Source organism: Apium graveolens, chromosome 3 (genome assembly GCF_009905375.1).
Source record: "Apium graveolens cultivar Ventura chromosome 3, ASM990537v1, whole genome shotgun sequence".
Lineage (NCBI taxonomy): Eukaryota > Viridiplantae > Streptophyta > Magnoliopsida > Apiales > Apiaceae > Apium > Apium graveolens.
In genome coordinates, this window is record NC_133649.1 from 27,163,481 (window position 1) to 27,183,793 (window position 20,313).

At 33.5% G+C, this 20,313-nt stretch overlaps 1 protein-coding gene across 1 annotated transcript; it reads right to left on the minus strand.

Moving 5' to 3' along the window:
- Positions 1-13,574: 13,574 nt before the first annotated feature.
- LOC141714023 (homeobox-leucine zipper protein HDG2-like) lies at positions 13,575-20,184 on the minus strand. Its single transcript, XM_074517571.1, has 12 exons — positions 20,009-20,184; positions 17,080-17,164; positions 16,791-16,936; positions 16,643-16,709; positions 16,070-16,135; positions 15,719-15,964; positions 15,519-15,623; positions 15,187-15,387; positions 14,893-15,073; positions 14,518-14,792; positions 14,055-14,177; positions 13,575-13,958 (listed from the first exon to the last, which is right to left on the minus strand). Exons 1-12 carry the CDS (start codon positions 20,182-20,184, stop codon positions 13,575-13,577), a joined length of 2,055 nt encoding a protein of 684 aa, XP_074373672.1.
- Positions 20,185-20,313: the final 129 nt, after the last annotated feature.

A 20,313-nucleotide genomic window follows, 5' to 3' on the forward strand; every position in this document is an offset into this window, starting at 1 on the left:
AAATTTTTAATCACTTTTATTTATTTAATTTTTTAGTTTGTAAGTTGTATATTAACTTAAATTCGACATATGTACTATATAAAAGTTTGATTAAATCAATGAATTAAAAATATTTAAATTAAACAGATTCATTTCAGCACCGAACCAAACACATAATATCATGAATGATTGCTCAACCACATACCATTTTAACCCAATTTCTTATTCCAAATTCATACTGTCTTGTGAACCAAACAACCCCTAAGGGATCGTTTGGCCAACTAGGTGGTATCAGGTTGGAATCAAAAATCGGTATAAGCTGGTATGAGTTTGGATCTTGATACCGGATATCACCAGTTTGGTTCAAAAATAGGATGAGAATGATACCCTTAAGTGGTGTTTGGTTGATAAGTTATTTGGAATCAAGAATCAAAAGACACTTTATTATATTTTTGTTAATTAATTATTTTAATATTAAAAACTAAAATTATACACTATCACTTAATTTAATCATAAATATTACTAGAGTTTTTTTGAAAAATACCTTAGGCTAAAAATATTTTTACAAAAATTTGCAAAATTACTTTTTTATTTGCAAAAATACTATTTTCAATTTTTTTTGCGAATATACGGTTTTATGCAACTTGATGTAACTAGATGCAACTTTAGACGAATTTATGCAACCTCATGTAATCTCAAATGCAATATAAAAAACACAATTCAACTAATTGCGTGTCTGCTTGATTTTAATTGATTCCCTATTTTTGCAAAAAGTTTTAAAAGATAATAAAATCACAATTTTTTTTTTAAAAAAGTTAGTGTTTTTGCTTATTTTTCTTATTAAAATATGTGATTATAAATATTTTAACATAGGATCTAAGAAACTAAAATATGCATTCACATTTTTTATTCATCAATATCAAAATTTAACCTGAAAAAAAAGAAGCACACTATAGTTAAAAAGAAAGGCGCCTGTACTATCCTTGTAGTGAGACATAGCCAGGGAGAAGCAAGCAAAGTAGAAGCTTTGCCGGAAGCAAGACGAGGAGGCGGAACTGTCGTAGAAGCGGTAGTTTCCCCTGACCGACTAAAATAGAACATTCGCGACCTACTTTGATAAAAAAGGCGAAGGGTTTGGCAACAAGCAAACGGCTTTCTATCATAGTTGCAAGGATTCCAAACTTTAACTATAACTACTTAAATACAGTTCAAAGGCTGCTGTATCATAAGGGGCTGTTAATTACAAGCTATCAGCGCTGTCTTAGATTAAGTGAGTGAAAGCTGACGATACTATTACCGGGTAAGTCTTTTATGGTCCCAGGAAGGCATATTGAAGGTGTGCGGGTAACTGCTTAAGTTCTACAGAAGGAGCCCTCAGTGCTAGAAAGTGGTGGCAACGCTTTCCGTTCCCCAAGATTTAAAAACTGCCTGCTACCCGAAACTGCTATCTAGATTAGCTGTATTAGCCGTAACCATTGTGCTTCGCCTTCGGCAGCACACCTGCTCGATTAGCAAGCCTCTTTGTTGGACCGCCGGGAACACAGTGGCCTCTGACCAGGACCAGTAACCAATTCGAATTTGGATCTTGACATGTCGGTGGTTTTTAACCGTAGGCATTTTTTCAGGAAGTTGGTGTGCTCAAGGAATGAATCTAATCAATTAAGTGGGAAAGAGCCCTCGTAAGGCCTCATTCATCCCTTACCCGGAAAAGGCCTCTCTCATCCCTTGCAGCTAATTAATGGCAGCCCCTTTCTTGCTCATGTTTACCGTATACGTAACCCTCGCTATTTAATCTCCGGCTATTGATATTGAGCCAAATGGGACAGAAGGTACTCTTATATAGAATCTGCTATGACTGTTCTCATAACCGGCGCCCCCGCATGCACGGGTGGTTGATAAACACGTATTGGGCAGCTGTCAATGGATTTTGTGATCGAATGTCCAACTTTCTATAGTTTTGGAGTGAATTGGCTAAGCCAGAGTTTTCCTGACTTGCGGGACTGGTTAAAGCAGCATGGTCAATACACACCTAAAGCGCCTACGTTCCGCTTGCAGCCAATACAACCACAACCTAACTTGCACGAGATTCAACAACTGACCTTCTTCGGCACCAAGACCCTTTAGAGAGAGGGGCGAGGCACAAGAGGATGTACTGGGCCAACCATGACCCTTTTCGAGCAGCTCTTTGCCGCCGAATCTCCTCATTGGCCAATGTCAACGTCCTGTAACACTCCAGCAACAGGAACGGGAACAATAGATGCTACACTGACTGCGCGCTTACTCTATAAATAGAGAAATCAAAGGGGATTCATTGCTCTTTCTCCTTTATATTTCCTACAATATTTTTATTTTTTCACTGGTGAATTTTGTCAATTCTATTTCTTACCGGTTTCGTTGATTGACTTTTTTTTGGCGATGTTATTTAGACTCTTTCTAGAAGACACTGGTCGATAGCTTATTCTCCCTTCGTGTCAATCATCCAACCAAGAGCTATGAACCCTACTTGTTAACACAGTGCATTTGACATTACCCGAAGACCGGTTTTCTCGAAAAAGTAGAAACGATATGACTTCTGATACTCGATCCAGGCAGAATGGGAATATACACCTCTGGATGGCCGAAGAACCGAAAGAGATGATGTTGAAGCACCTAAAGGAGAATTTGGTGTCTTTCTGGTCAGTAATGAAAGCAATCGTCCCTCCCGTCGTAAAATAAGAGCACCTGGCTCTAATAAAGAGTGAAAGCTTTAGTTCTGAAAGATCTTCCCCAACAGAATTAGTTTTAACTTTTCATTGGCAAACCAAGAGGCAAATGATAAAATATGGCTCTGTTGGAATCATGAAATTCATGTAGTGCTTGTCGGCGTGTTTGAATAGTGTATCGCAGTCGACATTAGCAGAGCGAGAGAAAAAAAATGAAAAATATAATAAAATACGTGTAATAAGTCTCAGCCCTTGTGATAAATGATATCAAGGGTTTGATAGCTCATATGATGGTTTTCAAAACCCTATATCTCATGAATTTGAAAAATGGATTTTAAAATAAAAAAATTTCAACAAAACACATGATATGAAACGAGTCTACATTATACTAAAAGATAGTACAGCTGATGTCATCGTTGCTTATATGTCAAATTCTCATTAAATAGCTGAAATCATCAAATCCTACGTGTGTCTCATCTTCCATTAACATTTTTCCCTAATTAATTATATTTTGAATGTCTATCTTTCATTTATAACCTCCATTTATTCTCTCTTTTCCTCATTTCTCATTTCTCATTTCTCCCTTCTCATTTTTAAAGTCTCCACTAATTCTCTTTTTCACTAATTTAAATATTCATCAATTTATTATATACTTATATAATTAATTAAAAAATCTTATAATTTGTCATACTCTTTTTAGGTGTTTATATTTTTATTTTTATTTTATATCTCAGTATCATAACATGATATAAATATAACACATATTGAAATTAAACTATTTCAAATTATATTTTTATAGAAGAATTAAAATATAACCGGGCATATCCCCGTGATTTAATCTATTTTTATCTATTTCAACCCCATATCTCATACCCAATATTATTAAACCAAACATAGCTTAAGTGGTTTCTAAAACATATTATGCATTATCTTTTAGAGTTATTTAAATTTTTAATATTAATTTAGTTAAAGAAAAGTATATATTTTTTCAAAAAAGAATTACTAAAAAATGTCTTGAATTAATCTAAGACTTAGTTTCAGTTTACGGAATGATTGATACTAATATTAATTAACATTCTTCTTCAAAATTAAAAATATGGATTGTTTAATTTTAATATTTTTTAATAATAGATTTGCTTTTTTGTTAAATATATTTTAAGAGGTAATTACATTTTTACTCTCCAATTTTCGTTCAAAAATAACAGCAAATAACTAATTTGCAAAAATAGTTCACTACACTTAATTAATCTATTAATTTAATTTTAGTTTGTTATGGTCATTTTACCAACTAACGGTTTTTTTTTAATCTTTAATCATATTTTAACCCCGGCCTATAAAACACATTATTTGAGATAAAATAGTTTCATTCCCCATCTAAGATCAATTATTTAATTGTATTTGATATTGACCAGTATTTAGTTATGCGGCATGGACAAGCAAACATGCAAAAAAGATTTAGGAAAATGTTATTTTCAGAGCTCTTTTTTTATGTGCAAAAAGACCAAATTATCCTTATATTCATATTTTTCAGGGCTTTTATTGTCAATGCAGGAGGGGCAATTTTGTCATTTCAGTCTTTTTTTGCTCTGAAAATAAAAATTTTGCTCTGAAAATAATATTTTCCAAAGATCTAGTAGATTGGGTTTAATTCGCTCTTCAAAAAATTCATAGTTTATAAAACAAATAAAGTCGATTTTTTTTAAAAAATCGGGTCAAGTTTCCTCGAGAATAAGAGGCCCATTTTAGGTTTGCATGCCAGCCGGCAAGAACCATACTTTTAATCAAAATATTTATTTATTCATTTGTGGGTTAAATATCATGTAGGTAGGTGACTAACTGCGTCCAAAAAATTCAAGTAAATTACTCATTGCAATTTTGACTCAAAATGATCATCAATTAACTTAATTTGGTCATTCCGTTAAAGTCGAAAACTAAAACTAGTCAAAATCCAAAAATCTTAACACATGATGGTAGGGGTCATTCTGGACTTCAATATAATTATTAAAACTTGTTTTTTGACTCACAAAATCATGATTAAATCTCGTTTTTAATCTTCTAAGTTTTGAAAATAACACAAGTTCGGACAATCAATGTCAGATATCATCATTATTCTGTGAGCCAAATAGAAAATTTTAGTAATCGTATTGAATTCCAAAACGAGCTCTACCATCCTATGTTACCATTTTTCAATTTTGTATAATTTTAATTTTTGACTGTATCGAAATGTTCAAATTAAGTTAATTAATGACCCGTTTGAGTCAAATTTGCAATGAATGAGATATTTGGATGCAATTAGTCATCCGGTTTATGTTTAACCCATTTATTTATATATCAATATTAGTTCGTGTCCGTGCTTTAAACCGTGGCTTGTTTACAAAAAGAAACAAATAATATCTTGAATTAGAATAATTTAGATACCGAAATAAATAATATTCCTTTATATTACATTTAGACTTCTCAGTTATTAATCTTCATAAATGTTATTTATTGTATTAAATCAAAAACCAATGAATTATAACTTGTCTTGATTCTAATAGTATAATTTAATATGCTTTTTAAAAATTTATTAAAATTTTTGTACATTTCTAGAATTTATATAGAAAGAAAATCATATTTTCAGCCGTTTTAAAAAATCTGGGCTTCTAAGGATCGAATAGAACTTTTATTTAGACTTTTTAAGTCTAGGATTTTATCTGAATTTTTTGAATTTTGGATTGATCCAAATTTAGAATAAAAAAGAGACTCGTTTAAGGCCCGTGTCCGTATCAAACCGAGTGAGACTATGTTTAAATCAGACTTTTCATTTTTTTTCTGGATTGAATCGGGTTTTAAAATTTCTTAAACATCTAGCAAATAGTAACAAAAAGATGAAAAGTAAAGAGACATGAACTGAGACATAATACATAAATATCCACTACAAGGAAAACAAGCTTCAACAACGGTTTATGTCCGTTGTCTGATACCCTATTTTCCCGTTGACTATTGAGCCGCCGTCTGTTAGTTAGATCAGACAACGGCTAAAAAACATTGTCTGAGATTATACAGACAATGATTATGGATTAAGCCCGTTGTATTACATCCAGAAAAGACAACGTTTTTTGCTTGTTTTCGTCGTAACAAGCGACATTACTCAAGGGTTCTCAGAAACTCAGAAAACCGTTGTGTAAGGTATAACATTAAAGCCAATCCTACAACACTTATTGTTGTATAAACATTGTTGTGTATTCAGATAGACAACAAAAATGAAATTGAGCTCGTAGAACTCTTGTAATAAATTTCTACACACAACAGTTTTGGATTTTAATGTATGGCATGATCAGATACATACAACTGTTTATTTGTCCAAACGTATTGCATGAATACCTTTGATACAATATCTTAATATTATATAGACAATGGTTTACTAGTGTTGTGAGAGTTAATTTTGCACCAAAGTTTTGTGTTCGAAAGCATTGTTTTAGTATTAAAGACATGATATTTTAATGAAGCTTGGTTCTTAAAAGCGTTGTCTTACACAAAATATAACAAGTAATCAAATGAAATTAGCTTTGCAAATCTAAACAAAAGTTCTAAAGTTAATCCATGATCGAAAATCACAACAACATAGTTATACAAAAGCTAAAAGCATATTGATATCACTGCCTTCATGAGTCTAAGATTTCTACTAAAAATTAAAGAAAATATAGAGTCTACAAGGATTTGATGTTGGCTACTCAGAGCTCACTTGGCCTTTTTAGGTTCTCTTCACGTTTTCCGCAAGAGCTATGTTGTCCTTGCAATATCATTACAGCATGTAATAGGCAATCTCCCAATCTGGAGAAAACAATCTTCAAAATAAATCGACAACCACTCTTAAGTTAATATTCTTTTCCTTCTTGCATTATAAGAAAAACAAAGAACTGGATCTCTTAATATAAAGTGAAATCAAACTAAGACGTAATAGAAAATAAACAAATGCCCATAGTGTCACCTGGCTCACTTCCATGAAGAGACTGTCAATGTCCTGCTTTGTAAAGATACCACCTTTACTCGCAGTTTCTCTTGGTGAAGATTGGGAGGTCCTGCTTGTAACAGCTTCATCTTTTCCTCTTTTGTCAACCTCCTTTTTCAAATCATCTATCCCGACAATCTGTAGAGAAAGTCGAAGTACACATAAAATTCACTTAAAATAAGATTGACAAACTACATGCTAGGTTCTCAAAATTTCCAAATAAAAGGAGGCCACAAACATATACAGAAGGCAATTTGTAAACCAGGGCACATAGATTTGTAAAGTAATCCATAATTATGCTTCTTTTTTCGTAAATAGTTCAGCTGCTTTGTAGCTAGCTGATTACCTAAAAATAGTTTCAAAAACCCTTAAAATAAATGTCCATATTTCAACATTTAAGGTTACAGACACTACTACAGAAACGTACAGTACTACTGGCATAATGTTCTCCCATCAGTACATCATTTGAAAACACCTGTTCAACACATCATCATTAGTGTTGCTAATAAATCAGTACATAGACTTCTTAAGCTACATTGCTACGTCATACCTTCACTTGTACACTGAACTTATGAAGTAAAAGCGATACATATTATTTTGCCTAAGAAATAAGAACTCCCTTAACACTATAATATAACAACTTATATTTTTCTTTCACGGATATTTTCTACGCATAAAATAAATAAATGTTATACTTTATGGGGGAACTGAACTTAAAATTCAGGGGACACAATTATGAATATTGTTAGCTGAGTGGGAGAAGAATACGAACTGCAGGATGCAAAAGAGCTAGTCACACTAAATCTATATACATTATTAACAAGAATAATTTGTTATGTACATTCTCCAAAAGTGAAATATCAGGAATTCTATAGAAATGTATCCCCACGGGTGCTCATAGCTCTTCAGTCGCAATCCAGACTGCACCTTAATCAACTTATGCTCCAGGAGAACAAATAAGCCTGCTAGATTAACTATACCTACTGCTAGACACTACTAGTAACATATCTTGTTCTGTTCACTAGTTGAATAAAAAGAAACCATCTGCCATTGCAAAATCATTCAACAGTTGTCTCAAGACAGATCATTTTTATATCACAATTTCAATCTTACTAGTTACTAAATCAAGTCAACTAAGAACTAGACTATTTCTTTAATATCTTAACTGGCGAGAAAATTTTAGAAATGAATAACAAATGAAAGATACAAGTAAAGATGTGATACAGTTCAGGCCATATCATACAGTTTCGTATTTGAGGAGGTTCAGTCTCTTCCTTCTTTGTTTGTCATTCTGAAATTCCTGTTTCATGACCACAAGTATAAGGGGTTTAGCAGGCTAAAAGCTAATACTGATGACTGTTTTGACTTTTTATGAAGCAAATGAATAGGAGTAATGATACCGTAACATAGAAGCGGGAAGATTGAAAAAAATAAAGAACAACCAACCTCATACATTACTTTCTTATTGACTGGTGCAGTGTTGTCACAAAGAAGCCACTCACTGGTTGCTTTCAGTTTTAAGAACTCGCCCTCACTTTCGTTATCTACGGACTATAAAATTAGAATCAATCAGCAATTGCAAGATAATCTTGAAATTATAACTCAACAATAATAATAATAAAAAAGAAAAAAGAGGGTAACAAGTTTCAGACCTCCTCGTATAGTTGTGACGAGTGAGAGCGTTGTTGAGTTTAGACATTGACAATGTGTTTGACAATATCCCTGAACCAGAGACTGTCTGTAATCTTTATAACAAAATCTCCATTCTCTCTATCCTTAATTAAATCATGAAAAACATAATTATTTTCAACTTCAGCTACTGAGATGGTGATTTTGTTGGAAAGAGATGAAGTAACAAAACGAGGATGGGGGGTTGTCGGAGATTTTATGAAAGTGGAACAACAACTACTCATATTCATTCCCTCGAATGCTTTTCTCTTTGATTTTTATTCAATTATTAATGTGCAAGATGGAAATAGAAGCTGTTCCCATGGAGTAAATTAAGCACAACAAACATATAACCTAACCTTGCAAATGATAAACATGTACTAATCAGTCATGCCCTGAGCTTGAAAGGTTTGAACTCCTAAAAATATTCCTCAAAATTGTCGCTTTGAACTTGAAAATCAAGGAGATTAGAAATTCCAACCTTCAATTTTCTAATTGAGAAGCTGAATTCATATGCAATTTTGTGAAAGAGAAACAAGATTGGGCGAGGGAGATGGTCAGGATTTAAAAACTAAAAAACCAGACAGAGAGAGGAGAGAGATGAGTCGTGGGAGAGAGATGGAAGAGTACGGAGAGAAAGAATCAGGAGGAGAAGAGGAGTCAGATCTAAGAAAGGGGAATGGGAGAGATAATGGGGAAATGAAAATTAGAAGGAAGGGGGAAATGAAAATTAAAGGGGGGAAACCAAAAATTGTGTAAAAATGAAAAAATCATAAATTAATTTATTTATTTATATATTATAATTAAATACTTATCTTTATTTTACTTTATATTAATAGAATAATATTTATCTTAAATAATTTCACATAATTTTTTATATAAAATTATTTGAAACAAATTTGAAAAAATTTCAATTATTTTTCTATATAACTAACGTTAATATATATTAATATTATGCAAAATGATCCTAAAACCATTTTTTAAGAAAGTAATTATTTAATCAAGAAAGAGACTTATTTTTCATAGTTGCACTTCTATTCGATTTTCATTATAAAATCATACAAGATAAATTTAAATTTTTTTGAATATTTTTTTGTATGATTACAATCATTACATCTCAATACAGTTGGATCTTTGAAAATATCATTTAAAAAAATTACCATATTGATAGAAAAAGAATCCCGTCTTCGGGAGTAGTATTTCCTCACATAAAAGATTAATTTGAAATTTTTAATAATTTTTTAGTATGATTAAAATCAATATATCTTCATATTTAATAATTTATAGTTGGTACTTTACCTGATTTTTCTAATCCTCACATGCAAGATGAACTTCAAATTTTTTAATAATTTTTTCATATGAATAAAATTGATATATCTTAACATCCGTACGGTTGGATCGTCGAAAAAATCATTTTAAAAATTAATCTTGTAAATCGGGAACGAGTCTTGTTGTCGGGAGAGATACTTTTACCGGATTTTTCTAATCCTGACATGCAAGATGAAGTTCAAATTTTTTAATAATTTTTTCATATGACTAAAATTGATATATCTGAACATCAGCATGGTTGGATCGTCGAAAAAATCATTTTAAAAATTAATCTTGTAAATCTGGAACGAGTCTAGTTTCGGGAGGGGTACTTTTACCGGATTTTTCTAATCCTGACTTGCAAGATGGACTTCAAATTTTTTAATAATTTTTTCATATGACTAAAATTGATATATCTTAACATCCGTACGGTTGGATTGTCGAAAAAATTATTTTAAAAATTAATCTTGTAAATCGGGAACGAGTTTTGTTGTCGGGAGGGGTACTTTTACCGGATTTTTCTAATCCTGACATGCAAGATGAAGTTTAAATTTTTTAATAATTTATTCATATGACTAAAATTGATATATCTTAACATCCGTACGGTTGGATCGTCGAAAAAATCATTTTAAAAATTAATCTTGTAAATCTGGAACGAGTCTCGTTGTCGGGAGGGGTACTTTTACCGGATTTTTCTAATCCTGACTTGCAAGATGAAGTTTAAATTTTTCAATAATTTTTTCATATGACTAAAATTGATATATCTTAACATCCGTACGGTTGGATCGTTGAAAAAATTATTTTAAAAATTAATCCTGTAAATCGGGAACGAGTCTCGTTGTAGGGAGGGGTACTTTTACCAGATTTTTCTAATCCTGGCATGCAAAATGAATTTCAAATTTTTTAATAATTTTTTCGTATGACTAAAATCGATATATCCTAACATCCGTACGGTTGGATCGTCGAAAAATCATTTTAAAAAATTAATCCTGTAAATCGGGAACGAGTCTCGTTGTCGGGAGGGGTACTTTTACCAGATTTTTCTAATCCTGACATGCAAAATGAATTTCAAATTTTTTAATAATTTTTTCATATGACTAAAATCGATATATCCTAACATCCGTACGATTGGATCGTCGAAATATCATTTTAAAAAATTAATCCTGTAAATCGGGAACGAGTCTCGTTGTCGGGAGGGGTACTTTTACCAGATTTTTCTAATCCTGGCATGCAAAATGAATTTCAAATTTTTTAATAATTTTTTCTTATGACTAAAATCGATATATCCCAACATCCTTACGGTTGGATCGTCGAAAAATCATTTTAAAAAATTAATCTTGTAAATCGGGAACGAGTCTCGTTGTCGGGAGGGGTACTTTTACCAGATTTTTCTAATTCTGGCATGCAAAATGAATTTCAAATTTTTTAATAATTTTTTCGTATGACTAAAATCGATATATCCTAACATCCGTACGGTTGGATCGTCGAAAAATCATTTTAAAAAATTAATCCTGTAAATCGGGAACGAGTCTCGTTGTCGGGAGGGGTACTTTTACCAGATTTTTCTAATCCTGGCATGCAAAATGAATTTCAAATTTTTTAATAATTTTTTCTTATGACTAAAATTTATATATCCTAACATCTGTACGGTTGGATCGTCGAAAAATCATTTTAAAAAATTAATCATGTAAATCGGGAACGAGTCTCGTTGTCGGGAGGGGTACTTTTACCAGATTTTTCTAATCCTGACATTCGAGATGAATTTCAAATTTTTTAGTACTTTTTTCATGTGACTAAAATGAGTATTTCTTAACATCCGTACGGTTGGATCCTCTAAAAAATCATTAAAAAAATTTATCTTTTTCATCAGGTATGAAAAAAATCTAGTACGAGGCAACACCCAACGGTTTTTTATGAAAAAGTCTTGTTTGAAATAAATTGTGACAACAGGGTTTTTGATAAAAACCGTTGTCTTAGATGATCAACTTTTTTAAATCTTACGGCTGATATTAAATCTACTTTTAATCAACGGCTCTAATTACACCAACTCAGCAATCCAAGTGAATGTTTTTTCCCCAATCACATGGTGCCACCTCATCACAAGCAACACTTCAGAAATTTCAAGAATCAGACTTACAAACAACGGTTTTCTATGAAAAAAGGTTGTCTTAGATGAACATTGACAACATTTATTTGAACAAAAGCTGTTGTTTAAGCGTAGCAGCGTTTTTTAATCTAATGGCTGATATTAAACATACTTTCAATCAACTGCTCTTATTACACCAACTCAGCAATCCAAGTGAATGTTTTTTCACCAATCACATGGTGCCACCTCATCTCCTCTTAATGAACGTCTCTCATTATACCAGCTCACCAATACAAGTGACAATGGTTTTATGAGCAAAACGCTTGTGTGATGTCGTGACATACAACAGAATAAAAACACTTGTATGTCAAGTGATATTTAGACAACACAATGGAAGTACGTTGTTTGATTCCAGCTTAAGTAATCCATTGAGAAAACACTTGTCTCATTCCAACAACGGTGTTTCACAACGTTGTCTCCATTACTTTCAGACAATGCAAAATTAAACTGTTGTACAAACTACCTCATTTGCACAACATATCTTTAGAAAGGCTTGTCTGTGTCGATTACCTAGACAATAGTTTTTAAAGCATTGTAGAAATGATGAAATCTTTTTATTTAAACAACACCTTATCTCATAAAAGGGTTGTCTGATACGATATGCTATTTCTGGTTTTTAAAAAACTGTTGTGTTCTGATGGGTGTTGTCTGATGGCATTTTTCTTGTAGTGATCCAATATTACAATGTATAAATTAATCTAAATTGATAACTTCGCAACCCCTTGCAATATCAGATTCTTATTTTAATATTAATTATCTTTTATCAACTAAATAATAATTTTTTTAAAAAAAATATTGATTGAGTATATATTTATATTTATATATACACTATATTTTTATTACTCATATTTGTTATATTGTGTATTGTTTTGAATTTTTTTAGTTAGATAACACCGGAAATAAGTACAAATTCACCATCTTCTAAACTGCTTCGAGTCTCAAACACATTTTCAGTGCAAAGTGGCTCATGAATCACAACCAAAGCAGTTGACTGGGTTACCTTGTTATCTTGCTGTATCAGGTGGGTAAATCTCCACATTAGTATACACCAAAGATGTTTTCTCTACTATCATTTTCTCAGTCAAACAGCCCATCAAAACATTAGTAGTAACCATATTTGAGTCTGCTAAACCAGCATCTTCCTTTTGATCATCATTTGTTGCCTCTTTAACAATTTGATCCTCATCCATAACGACATCACAACCCATAAATTTACCCACCACAAATGATATCATTTCTCTGTTTAGAAGATAATTTTCACACTGCTCTTTCTCCATAGCTTCTGTCTCTTGACTTGTTCCCTGATCAGTACCTCTCTCCTTGTCTCCCTTATCACCCTTCTTTTCATTTGTATTTTGCAGTTGGTGTCTTGGCCTTTTTGGTTGCGGAACTTCTCTGTCAGGGTTATCATTGCATCTTGTCAACGAGTGGCCAAAAGCTTTGCATATACTACAAGAATGCGACAACTGGGAATATTCAATACTTACTCAAAGTCTCTCCTCTACACCTTTTTTGATAATAATAGGTACCCATACACATGAAGGTCTAGGTGCAGAATATTCAAGTTCAAATTGGACTCGAGCAAATTTCAAAGATTCAAAACGTGCAGTAATTTCATCAAACTTAATAGGCTTTCCAATGAGCTGAGAAATCATGGTTAAACCATCACGAGACCAGTAGGAAGGTGGCACTTCACCTAGTTTGATCCAGCAAGGCACTTTGTCAATAACTTGTCATGTTTAATCATTACACAAATGATGAAATAGCAACCTCATTTCTATTAGGCCTCATTCATGGAAGCAAGCAGTGCTGCCTGAGATAAGAATTCCTCCACTGCTACTTTAATCCTCTCCGTCGTGAGGTTGATGAGGTCTGCTGCTTGGGAATGCATTTCAGCGGGCGGTACGAATGTCGGAGAATCATCGACCAATAGCTGAAACGAAACGGTCAATAACGATCCTCCGGATCCTTCTGTTCCAGTAGCAGGTCCATCAGGATGCACTGCAAATCCCGATGGAAGAAGGGGTCGATATTGGGAACTTATTCCATTCAGTATCAGATGCATATCCTCAGTTCTTAGGCGGGAAAAGACAATGTATGAAGCCACTGGATCACTGCAACTCTCTTGCAGTAATAGTATGTTCTCTTGGCTTGAGTTCTCAGCCTACAACGAATTTGTGATCGTTATAAATAAGAAAATCATTATTTCCTTTTTACTTCTACTGATAATGAAATGAAAACTTTCTACATATGCACTTACCAGAACCTTGTGTATTGAAACAGAATAGCTAGCTTCATGGCCTTTGGTAATGTGACACACTTGTTCAACAGCAGTTTCACCGGAGAGGACCTCCCATTCCCTACCGGGGTATGGAATCAGCGGCTGTACGTGGAATATTAAGGTCTAATGATTAGTTGTCAGCGTACAACATGGAATAACAGCTAATTTGGAATCTAACTATATAGATGCATGTAAATTTGCTTCAATTTGGCATAACAATGTAAGGAAAGTTGTTGTACTTATATAGACAGTTTAGATAATGAAGTCTAGTTACAATCATAAATTCGTCTGAAGTCTCTATATGTGCACTGATATAATGCCTTGAACCTAATGAAGATAACATAATTTACCTATAGATGATAATTTAAGAAGACCGAATAATGAAAAGTTCTTTCTAATTGCAGTTAAAAGTGGTAATGCATTTAATTTCAGGTAAAGATACCTCGCTTCCTGAGTTGTGATTGCGGAGAAAATCAAACACAGACTTCGGTGGCACTGGAAGCCAAATTGATGAAGCAGCAGATATCAGAGTACCCCTAGGTAGGCTATGATCTCTCATATTCATTCTTGTCATGACCCTAATATTGTCGTCAGTAGAATGTCCCGATAGTTCTTTCCAGTTCCCGGTTAAACCACTAATTCCTGAGTTGAAGTTTAACACCATTTTTGCAGCAAGCTTCAATAGAACTGTCTGAGCTCTTTCATCACTTGACATCACTGTGTGAAAAACATAAATGCATATAGGAGATTCAATTTTATCATGGAGCAGCAGGAATTTTTAAGTGAAATTCCACTAATGCAAGTTTCATTTACGTACCTAGTTGATTGTATTCCCCAAGAGGGGCCTTTAGCGAGATGTCATTTCCCATCTGTCGACACCTTCTTTCTAGGGTAGAGATCCATCGTTTGGCTCCAAATCCTATACTAGAATCTAGCAGAGGTTGATACATAGCTCTGATAGCCCTGCAGTCCGCATCTACATGCTCAACCCATGTAATCTTGAAAAACATTACATGAGTAAACCATAATTAGGTAATCCAAGAAATATCAATCAAGCTCATACAATGAAATATATAATATATATGATCAACATTGTATGCATTTAGTTCACCTGTGAGAATCCATCAGGTAATTCATGAATAAGGCAACCTGATGGCCTTTTCTTGCACCCGGTTACTGGGACTGGGTGTACACCGTCTAATGAAACGTCAACCACTATCCAGTCATTCTCAGAATATCGCTTACAATATCTAGCAAAATAGGTCTCACGGTTTGGGACAAGTGGTGTAGAGAGTTGATATGTAGCAGCCATCTGAATTAGATTTGCATGCAAGCATACATGATAGATTAATTATATTTCAAAAACTATTAACATGTACTGAATATAATGTTTTTGTTAACTAGACTTAAGGGGAAGATTTATAAATAAAAAAATCTAATTACCACTTGTAGGGTTCCATCATAGTCTGTTGCTCCTTCTGGATTCATCAGGACATCAACTGTCCTAGCCTTTGGGACAATTTCATAAAACATCACATACCAGTTACTCTAGTTAACAAAAAAGATGACAAGTTAGAAAGCAAATTCATCAGTTCTAGATTGACAATGCAAAACAAATACAAAAGAATTTAAATAATACTGACCACGTCCATAAAATAACTGACGAGGTTCTTGGGACTCAATTCAATCCTGGCAGTTTCACGAGAAACTTCAGATGTGAAGCCTACTTGTCTGGGGCCAACCAGATTTGGAAACATTCTACTATATGCCACTTTATCAAGAATTCTGCTTCCATCATCAGCACCGCAATGCCTCCACAGCGGTTCAGTGACCACAGCCATCACTCTCAGCTCTTCTGTCGCCAACCGTACAAGCTCAACTATTGCTTCCTGAAATTTGTTGGCCGTCATTGCATTGAGTAAGTTATGACTGTCTCCTGAATTAGTGCCACTAGTACTTTCATTTTCAAGATTAGCAGATCAGAGAGGACTTACCATATTGTAACTTGTTGGAGCCTTATCAATCTGTGCCTCGTGCTTTTCAGGCTGTAGCATACATCTCTTTTTTTTTTCAAATTACAAATGTCACGAACAAAAAGAAGAAAGTCAAGCAAAGGAAAAGAACCATATTGAATGTAAACAATATGTAACTAATTAAGAGGGAATCAACGATACTCCTACGCCTTACAAGGTGTTGGTTCCGTAGTTACTCCAACGGTGTATTTTTTTTGATGTTTATTATATACAGGATCTCAAGTTAAATCTTGTTTCGGTTAGTCAATTATGTGAATCTGTTTAGTTTACTTAACATGGTATAAGAGCGCGGTCTAGGGAGGGTCTTATGTTCGAGTCCTTTCACCCCATTTGTTCTATTTAAATATTTGTTATTGGTATTGGTTTTATTTGTTATTATCGATCGTAGCGAAAAGTATCGTATAATTAATTGGAGTGTTAAAGAGTATAAGATCATATTCGGGTTTTTCTCTACAATCTTAAGGTTTTAGAGCGATTGATTACTTAACAGAGACATTAATAAATTACGAACACAAAAGAGGTTAGTTTTGCTACCTGTTGACGAGAATCCTGCAACTCTGATCTTGCAATTTCCTCTCCTTGATTCGCCTCAATGTGTGCACTGTACGCTCCAACAAAGTAATTTGAGTTAAAAACAAAGAAAAAAACAATAATTTGTTGTGGAAACAAACAAAAAGCTTACGCTTGCTGCTGCTCATCAGTTATCTGCTCGTCGATAATGTCTTCGAGCTTCCTCTTTCCCAGAGCTTTCTCTGCAGCCGCCGCTGACACAACACCTTGATCCCAGTCATCTTGCCCTCCTCCTGAGTTGTTTTGTCCCAGTTCCTCCTGTGCCACAACATTCCTTTAGTTTAGGCGCTATTTAAATCATTTCAAAATATTTTACTGTAGGTATACATCACAGAAACATTTCTACATTCTAGTGACTTCTTATTTTTACAAAAAAATAGTAGTTACATTGAAGAATTCACCTGAACATTAGTCGAAAATCGAAGAGCGCTGCTTCCTTCTCCATCCAGGGATTGTTTAGCCGGTGTCACCATTCTTGCACGTTGTCTGAATTCAGGAATTTTATGTATACGAGATTTATTTGGTCGAGATATCTAGAAAATTTATGTTGATCAGGCGAATGCAAAGGCCAGAAAATGAGAGCTACTCGCTGATGAACTGTATGTTTTTGTCCTGCAGTGTACAAGACATTTATTTGTTGAGAGATTTAAATTTAACCATCTTCGACCCTAATAAATTTTTTAAAAGACAAGATCCTAATTAATTAGATATAATGAATATCTTGTACTATCTAGTAAGAGATAACCTTTAAATTTACTAAAAACTTTGACTTTAAAAGAAGTTATTAATGTAATCATACCATGAATATCGTTCCATATCTAATAGAGAACCTTTAGATTTTAAGTACAAACTTTTTAACTTAAAAAATTATTGAATGATTTCTTTTTGAAATGTAACATCTTAAGGGTCATTTGGTTCAACTTATTCTAGTATTATGTATGAGTTTCGTTCTTTCAAACCCATACTTGTTGCTTGGTTGACTGTTTTTAAAATTTGATATCAATTTCTTAAACATATTTGGAATCCAGATTTGATAAACCCATACTTGTTGCTTGGTTGACTGTTTTTAAATTTTGATATCAATTTCTTAAACATATTTGGAATCCAGATTTGATACCTCAAGGTGAGTTTGAGATGTACGAGGTATGAAATTAAATTTCATTATTTTATTTTTATTTATAAAGTTAAATGCAAATTTAAAACACATATCTTAAATATCATGTTGTTTAATCTTAAATAAGTAATGCTTATTTTTATTTAATACTAATTAGTAATATTTTACTTGTTTTAAAAAATTATAAATTAATGAAAATTTTAAATTTTTAATCACTTTTATTTATTTAATTTTTTAGTTTGTAAGTTGTATATTAACTTAAATTCGACATATGTAATATATAAAAGTTTGATTAAATCAATGAATTAAAAATATTTAAATTAAACAGATTCATTCCAACACCGAACCAAACACATAATATCATATATGATGAATGATTGCTCAACCACATACCATTTTAACCCAATTTCTTATTCCAAATTCATACTGTCTTGTGAACCAAACAACCCCTAAGGGATCGTTTGGCCAACTAGGTGGTATCAGGTTGGAATCAAAAATCGGTATAAGCTGGTATGAGTTTGGATCTTGATAGCCGGATATCACCAGTTTGGTTCAAAAATAGGATGAGAATGATACCCTAAGTGGTGTTTGGTTGATAAGTTATTTGGAATCAAGAATCAAAAGACACTTTATTATATTTTTGTTAATTAATTATTTTAATATTAAAAACTAAAATTATACACGATCACTTAATTTAATCATAAATATTACTAGAGTTTTTTTGAAAAATACCTTAGGCTAAAAATATTTTTACAAAAATTTGCAAAATTACTTTTTTATTTGCAAAAATACTATTTTCAATTTTTTTGCGAATATACGGTTTTATGCAACTTGATGCAACTAGATGCAACTTTAGACGAATTTATGCAACCTCATGTAATCTCAAATGCAATATAAAAAACACAATTCAACTAATTGCGTGTCTGCTTGATTTTAATTGATTCCCTATTTTTGCAAAAAGTTTTAAAAGATAATAAAATCACAATTTTTTTTTAAAAAAGTTAGTGTTTTTGCTTATTTTTCTTATTAAAATATGTGATTATAAATATTTTAACATAGGATCTAAGAAACTAAAATATGCATTCACATTTTTTATTCATCAATATCAAAATTTAACCTGAAAAAAAAAGAAGCACACTATAGTTAAAAAGAAAGGCGCCTGTACTATCCTTGTAGTGAGACATGGCCAGGGAGAAGCAAGCAAAGTAGAAGCTTTGCCAGAAGCAAGACGAGGAGGCGGAACTGTCGTAGAAGCGGTAGTTTCCCCTGACCGACTAAAATAGAACATTCGCGACCTACTTTGATAAAAAAGGCGAAGGGTTTGGCAACAACCAAACGGCTTTCTATCATAGTTGCAAGGATTCCAAACTTTAACCATAACTACTTAAATACAGTTCAAAGGCTGCTGTATCATAAGGGGCTGTTAATTACAAGCTATCAGCGCTGTCTTAGATTAAGTGAGTGAAAGCTGACGATACTATTACCGGGTAAGTCTTTTATGGTCCCAGGAAGGCATATTGAAGGTGTGCGGGTAACTGCTTAAGTTCTACAGAAGGAGCCCTCAGTGCTAGAAAGTGGTGGCAACGCTTTCCGTTCCCCAAGATTTAAAAACTGCCTGCTACCCGAAACTGCTATCTAGATTAGCTGTATTAGCCGTAACCATTGTGCTTCGCCTTCGGCAGCACACCTGCTCGATTAGCAAGCCTCTTTGTTTGACCGTCGGGAACACAGTGGCCTCTGACCAGGACCAGTAACCAATTCGAATTTGGATCTTGATATGTCGGTGGTTTTTAACCGTAGGCATTTTTTCAGGAAGTTGGTGTGCTCAAGGAATGAATCTAATCAATTAAGTGGGAAAGAGCCCTCGTAAGGCCTCATTCATCCCTTACCCAGAAAAGGCCTCTCTCATCCCTTGCAGCTAATTAATGGCAGCCCCTTTCTTGCTCATGTTTACCGTATACGTAACCCTCGCTATTTAATCTCCGGCTATTGATATTGAGCCAAATGGGACAGAAGGTACTCTTATATAGAATCTGCTCTGACTGTTCTCATAACCGGCGCCCCCGCATGCACGGGTGGTTGATAAACACGTATTGGGCAGCTGTCAATGGATTTTGTGATCGAATGTCCAACTTTCTATAGTTTTGGAGTGAATTGGCTAAGCCAGAGTTTTCCTGACTTGCGGGACTAGTTAAAGCAGCATGGTCAATACACACCTAAAGCGCCTACGTTCCGCTTGCAGCCAATACAACCACAACCTAACTTGCACGAGATTCAACAACTGACCTTCTTCGGCACCAAGACCCTTTAGAGAGAGGGGCGAGGCACAAGAGGATGTACTGGGCCAACCATGACCCTTTTCGAGCAGCTCTTTGCCGCCGAATCTCCTCATTGGCCAATGTCAACGTCCTGTAAAACTCCAGCAACAGGAACGGGAACAATAGATGCTACACTGACTGCGCGCTTACTCTATAAATAGAGAAATCAAAGGGGATTCATTGCTCTTTCTCCTTTATATTTC

Coding starts and splice junctions, on each gene's coding strand:
- LOC141714023 (XM_074517571.1), bottom strand. CDS start 20,184: ATGAGGAGATTCGGCGGCAAAGAGCTGCTCGAAAAGGGTCATGGTTGG. Junction 16,136..16,642: donor TGCAGGATTCTCGTCAACAG/GTAGCAAAACTA, acceptor GAAAAAAAAAAG/AGATGTATGCTACAGCCTGA. Junction 14,178..14,517: donor ATCACAACTCAGGAAGCGAG/GTATCTTTACCT, acceptor TTCCACGTACAG/CCGCTGATTCCATACCCCGG.